Consider the following 6,000-nt stretch of genomic DNA (forward strand, 5'->3'; position numbering starts at 1 on the left):
TCATATTAGATAGTTTGTTAGAGAAGTTTTCTCTGGGGGTGTTCACATTTGGGCCAAGGCCTGAATAAAGTGAGGGAGTAACCATAAAGCTGGTAATGGTGTGTTCAAGGCAAAGAATAGCTACTGTAAAGGCCCTGTGGCAGTCTCAATAAATTCAAAGTAGCTTGGGACTAAGTAGCCCTCAAAAGTGGCCATCTTCTTAAGTCTCTGATCTTGCCTCTCTGGTAAACAAATAAAAATTTTAAAAAATAACTTCTAACTGAAAGGCTACAATTGTTGCTCTTCCTGGCAGAGAGAACAAAGAAAAAGAGATCTGTGACCACACCACTAATCTTCACATCAGCAGGGTGAGACCTGGATAGTCCTTCTTGCAGTCAACACCTTTCCTGGCAACTAGCCTCTGTCACGTTCCAGGTCTACTTCAGAACTTTAGAAAGTACAATTGGTTCATCTCCTTAGGCACCACAGCAGGCCTCCTGAAGTTCTTATAGCCTGGCTGCTCACACAGACCAATCTCTTTGAAGTGCCTTGAAACAAATCTGAGCCCATATCACAGTTTATATTTTTAAATACATTTAATCAAACTACAACATGTTCTTTTAATTGAAATCTATGATGATTGACACTGGCACACGATGCTGTACTGTGCAAAATATATATATTTTTTGAGAAACATAGATACTCACAATTCTTTGTACTTGGCCTTTGAATACTATTGTCAAAACAAAATTTGTTCTGATGAGTAGGGTCAGGAGATCAGGTCTGTGTATTAGAATATAAGCATTAACTGTAAAGTTCAAAACTTTCTCTTTTAATAACCTCCTTATAGCTATAAGCTAGAAAACAGACTGCCAAGATCTATTTCTTAAACAGAAATGATGGTAAAACGGTCAGTACTTTTTCCTTGGAATTAAAGAAAATAATGCATATAAAAATACTATGTAAATACAAGTCACTCTGTAAATATTAAAGTTAAGGTCTTCACCAAATACCCATAATTTTAATGACCTTCCTCAAAATATGCCTTTCCCAAAGGGCTGTAAAAGTGTTTCCACATTAGGTCAAGTTGACCTGTTGTGGCCAGAACAAACAACAACTCACAACTAGCAGCTTCGTTTTCATGGGTAAATTGGCTTCAACAAAAAGCAGGCATTGGTAAGAAGTCTAGAGCATTTTTGCTAAAAAAAAAAAAAAAAATCTACTACTTGAATAAAAGCTTTTTTTAAAATTTTTTTTAACATGTTTGGCTTTGGTAACTTGATCACAGAGTTGCTGACTGCTGTTTTTGTACATGGGCCCTTTCTCAGGTGGTTAATTTCTGGTGAGAACAGTGTTGCTGGTGATGGTTTCTGCTCTGAGCCCAGCAGGGCAGCCTGGCTCAACCAGACATAGCCAGAAACATCATCTCCATGTAATTTCCTTTTTGGTGATGGGAGAAAGGAAAATCTATTTCTTGGAAAGTGTGTTTTGTATGGTCATTTAAAATTCCACAAGAAAAAAAAAGTAAATTTCCCTTAAAGATATACAGCAAATATGTAATTAACACTGTCAAATTAGGACTTCTCCTTAGAGACAAAGATTTCATTAAAAAAAAAAAAATTCAGGATTGAGAGACCTGAAGTGTTCCACGGTGTTCTAATTTAAAAATTAGAAAAATACTTCTTTGCAGAATTTGGCAATAGGACAGATTTTTAAAAAACAAAAACAAAAAACCCTTGTCACCTTGTTATCACCAGCAGCAAAAAGTTTTATTGAATGAGTACAAAAACGTTGTATATGTGGGCAGCTGTAGTGGAAAGCCATGTAAAGACAATTAGCAGATTCAGTTTCCATCTCTTGGAAACTAAAATCAGACAACTCAGCTTAGAAACTAGTTTGTTAACAGGTTTCAGCTCACCCCACATTTTGAAGGGGCAGTCTTGGTGATGCTGATTCACAAGGAATCCTCACAACCACAGCAAATGGCTATGTCACATGTTAGGCTGAGGCCTGATTTTACAGTAACTTAGTGGTACAAATTCCTTTCATTCTTAGATTAGCAATCAATTCCAAATAGCCATGTCTGTCCTGCCCCTGCTATTCTATAAGATTGGCCGGTGTCTATTTAAGAGAGCCTTTACCTTCCCCTCATAAGCCATCCTCTGCGTTCCCTCCTCTCTCTGCAACCCTACCTCTCTCACCATCCCCATGTCTGATTTTCCCTCCTGGCTTCTTCTGCATTTCTAGATGCCCAAACTCAGAGAGAGTTGGCAGCATTGTAAGTGCTACATGTTTAGTTCAGTAAAGGGAGCCCGTTCATCCCAGATGCCGAGGAGTCATGTGAACCTCGCATGTGCTGCGGGCATCCTAATTTACCTACGCTACTCTCAGCTGGTTCACCACCAAACACTAGTTCCCCAAGATGGAGCGTGCTCAACCCCATATTCTACATCAGCCTTAGGTTTCTCTGAGCCGGGGGGATGTACTGCCAATCCTACAAGAACTGCATTCTGTTTCCTCTGGTTCATATACCACAGCGTGTAGAAACATGCAGTCTCCAGCCTGTTGAGCTAAAATCAAGCCACAGATAATTGGCAAGGCCTTAGACCAGCACAAACATGCCTCGGTCACATGAATTCCTTGTGATGGAACACAGAAGCAGACTGCATGACTCAGGACAGACTACCCAGAGTGAAGTCTCCCATGATATCTTCCTCAGAATGTTAAACCCATCCCGTTCCCATGGGATGCACATGCATACACACATGCACGCACACAGACAGGCGTATATTCATTCTTTACCTGCTTCTCATGCAGTCTTGGAAGAGGTTTTATTGGCAGTTTACCAAGCTATGAAACTGATTCCACACTGAACACAGTTGTCCCGTGATGCAGGGATGGAATCTGTTCGCTGCAATGCTTGGAGACATGTCGTACAGTAGCCATTCTTACTACTGAAGGGGGATTCTCTGATACTGTTATAGAATGTATATTTTTGTATCTAAAAACTGTCCTACCTGGTCTCTGAAAAGTTATTCCTCAGGTTGAGAGAAGCAGAGGAAAGGAGGGGAGGGGAGGGGAGAGAGCACCTAACAGGGAAGAGGACAAAGCTGGAGGCATTGCTCAGTTTAAGAAAGGGAATAAGAAATGCAAAATATGAGACAGGAAAAAGATATTTTACCCAGCCAGGGAGAAGAGTTACAGTGAGCTGTTTCAGCTTAGTGGTTAAGATATGGGCCCTGTACTCAGAGGAACCTGGGTTTGAGTCCCAGCTGAACCTTTGATAATTTAACTCCTCTGATCATGCATTTTCCTTATCGATAAAATGGGGTGGAGTCGGGGAGTAGAGAGAGCAGTACTAGTTATTTTATACGGTTATGTGAGGATTGAATGAGATAGCACATATAAAGCACTCAATAGTTGTCACATATAAAATGGTCAATATACAATATATTGACAATGATAGTGATGAGTATGATTGAATCAGGGGTCCAAGGCCATCCTCAGGGTCAGTAATTCCCTAGAAGTTTTATGAAACTCAGCTGTTTTATGCACAGTTATAGTTGATTACAGTGAAAGGATACAGATTAACATCATCACAGGAGAAAGGTGCATAGGGCTGAGGCTAAGAGGCACCAGGTGCAAGCATCTAGTTGTCCTCTGCCAGTGTTACACAGACAGTGCTTAATTCTCCCAGCAATGATGTGTGAAAAGATGCACGAAATACTGCCAACCAGGGACGCTCACCTGAGCCTTGGAGTCCAGGCTTTTTATTGGGGGTCAGTTATATAGGCATGGAATGCTCTCATGGCTGACCTTCCTCAGTCAAACTGTTATCAAGTGGCCCAAAGCCCCAGGTAAACAAAGACGCTCATATCATGCAGGATTTTTTCAAAATTAGGGGTTATCTCCCAAGAGCTACAAAGACCAAACCTTTCTTTGGAACCCACAGGGTTTGGACAACCCAGGCCTGCTGAATTCATCCTTTACTGGACAAAGAGGATGATGAAGAATCCTGGATTGATGGCAACTACTGGTGATCCCAGGCCTTGAGAAAAATGAGACAGGGCCCAGATGTTATTTCAGAAGCTGAGTTTTAATTAGAAATGGGATTGGTCTTGACATTCATAGCGAAGGTATTGGTTTAATCATAGCTATCAAGAACCAACCAGGGAGAAAAAGGAGAGTGAAGGAGAGGAAGATGGAACTAAGCAAGAGAGCAGGTAAAAGACAGAAGGGAAGAAGATCACCAAAGGTCCATGCAGGGCAACTTAAGTCCCAGCGCTTGAATTTTTGAGACTAAAAGGAAAGTTGAGTCCTCACCCAAGGGGCTAGGGGGTAGGTAAGACCCAGGAAGGCTGAGGTGTCAAGAAAATGAGTGTTAATGTAAGCCCTCAAATGGGAAGATACCCCAGGAGCCCAGGTCTGGTGAAAAGAATACGAAGCAGGTTTTGGAAGATACTAAAAAGCCTCATCATCTTTAGCAGAAGAGTTGACCTGAATCCACCTTAGACTAAACTGAGGAGCTTTGCTCAGTGTCCAGCCCAGCCCAGGTAAATCAGGTTGGTTGTAAAGAGGACGGCCAAGCAACTCCCATAGGAGCAGCTATGAAGAGCAAAAGGGAAGGCCCTTGAGAAGGAGAAAATTAGCCCTCCATTAACGTTACAATACAGATTGAGAGCAAACAGTAAGAGCAGAATTTATAAAGATATCCTGAATGGCAGGATGTGGGTGAATTTTTTGGTTTTCTTTTTGTATTTTTATGAAATAAATAAATATTAGAAGGAAAAAAAACTTTTTAGGATCTTCATAGCTTTCCATCATTAGAGGGAAGTTTGTTTTTGTTTTTAATACCTTTGTAATTAAAAGTCAACCCTTCAAACAAAAACATAACAAGGGAAGGCAGAAATGTGTATTCTGCTTTGGGGCTGAGCCTAACAAGGAGAATTCCTGCAGAGGAGACAGGCATTGAAGACCACAAGGAAAAAGGGTAAACAAAGCAAATGTTTGGAGCTTGTAGCCCAGTCTAGTAGAATGAGCCTAAGGTTTAACTAGCAAGAGCATAATACCACACAAATTATTTGGCTAAAGGTGCAGGCAGGGCTATTATATCACTGCAGAGGAGTCCAGGTCTTTGGGCTCCAGTGTAAACAACATCTCCCAGCCTAACCACATCCTGATCTTCATCTTCCTCCCCCAAATGTATTCATAGGATATATAATTCTCTTTGAGATTCATAACTGGGAAGCAAAGAAGATAGTAACTAATCGAAGTGTTTTCTTACTTACCAACATCCAGTGTACCAGAGATCACACCAACCCACTCGGTCTTTTCAGAGTTGTCATTTAAGAGGAACAACATAGTCTCATTCCCCCAGGAACCAAGAAAATCCTGTCTCCTCCCATCAGAAAATGTTTCAAAACCAAAAGATTTGATATCATTTTCCTGGTGAAATACTGCAATGACAATATGGTATATTAACTGTTTAACTCACTTTTTTTCTTAGATCCCAAGAGATGACCCTAAGACATTTAAACCTTGGTCTATCCCTATAGCATAATACTGCTGTCTTTTCCTAAAAGGTAAGATCAATAAGCTAAAAAATATACTCAAAGAGAAAAAACAAAAATCAGTCAGTTTAGTGGTTTTCAAACTGTGTTCTATGGAACCCTAGGATTGCACAAGTGTTTAAATCATGTTTCATTTATAAATATCTCTTATCTAACATTATAATCCTTTAACACTAAACATACATGGATTTGGATGCTGACAAAGGAAGAACAGGCTGTTTTAGTCAATGTAGCAGCTTTTCTTTATATTTTAAAATAAAATTTAAATTTAAAATGTGCTAGATTAAGATATTTTAAAGATCCTACTCCCTGATTCTTTTGAGAATCACAACTTGAATGCAAAACACCAAATTGAAACCTATTGGTTACTGCATTTATAATTAACTAGTACTATTTGAAAGAGTTACCTATTTGTGTTCATTGAGTTCATCTGCTACAATTTTGTGCTGCT

General features: G+C 39.9%; 1 protein-coding gene across 1 annotated transcript in view; it reads left to right on the forward strand.

Moving 5' to 3' along the window:
• The window catches only part of LOC134369639 (aldehyde oxidase 2), a 75,615-nt gene extending 70,076 nt beyond the window's left edge, over window positions 1-5,539 (forward strand). The window contains exon 35 of the mRNA XM_063086226.1: window positions 5,486-5,539. Within this exon, the coding sequence (XP_062942296.1) occupies window positions 5,486-5,539 (54 nt within the window). The remainder of the gene's footprint in view (window positions 1-5,485) is intronic.
• Window positions 5,540-6,000: the final 461 nt, after the last annotated feature.

Source organism: Cynocephalus volans, chromosome 1 (genome assembly GCF_027409185.1).
Source record: "Cynocephalus volans isolate mCynVol1 chromosome 1, mCynVol1.pri, whole genome shotgun sequence".
Lineage (NCBI taxonomy): Eukaryota > Metazoa > Chordata > Mammalia > Dermoptera > Cynocephalidae > Cynocephalus > Cynocephalus volans.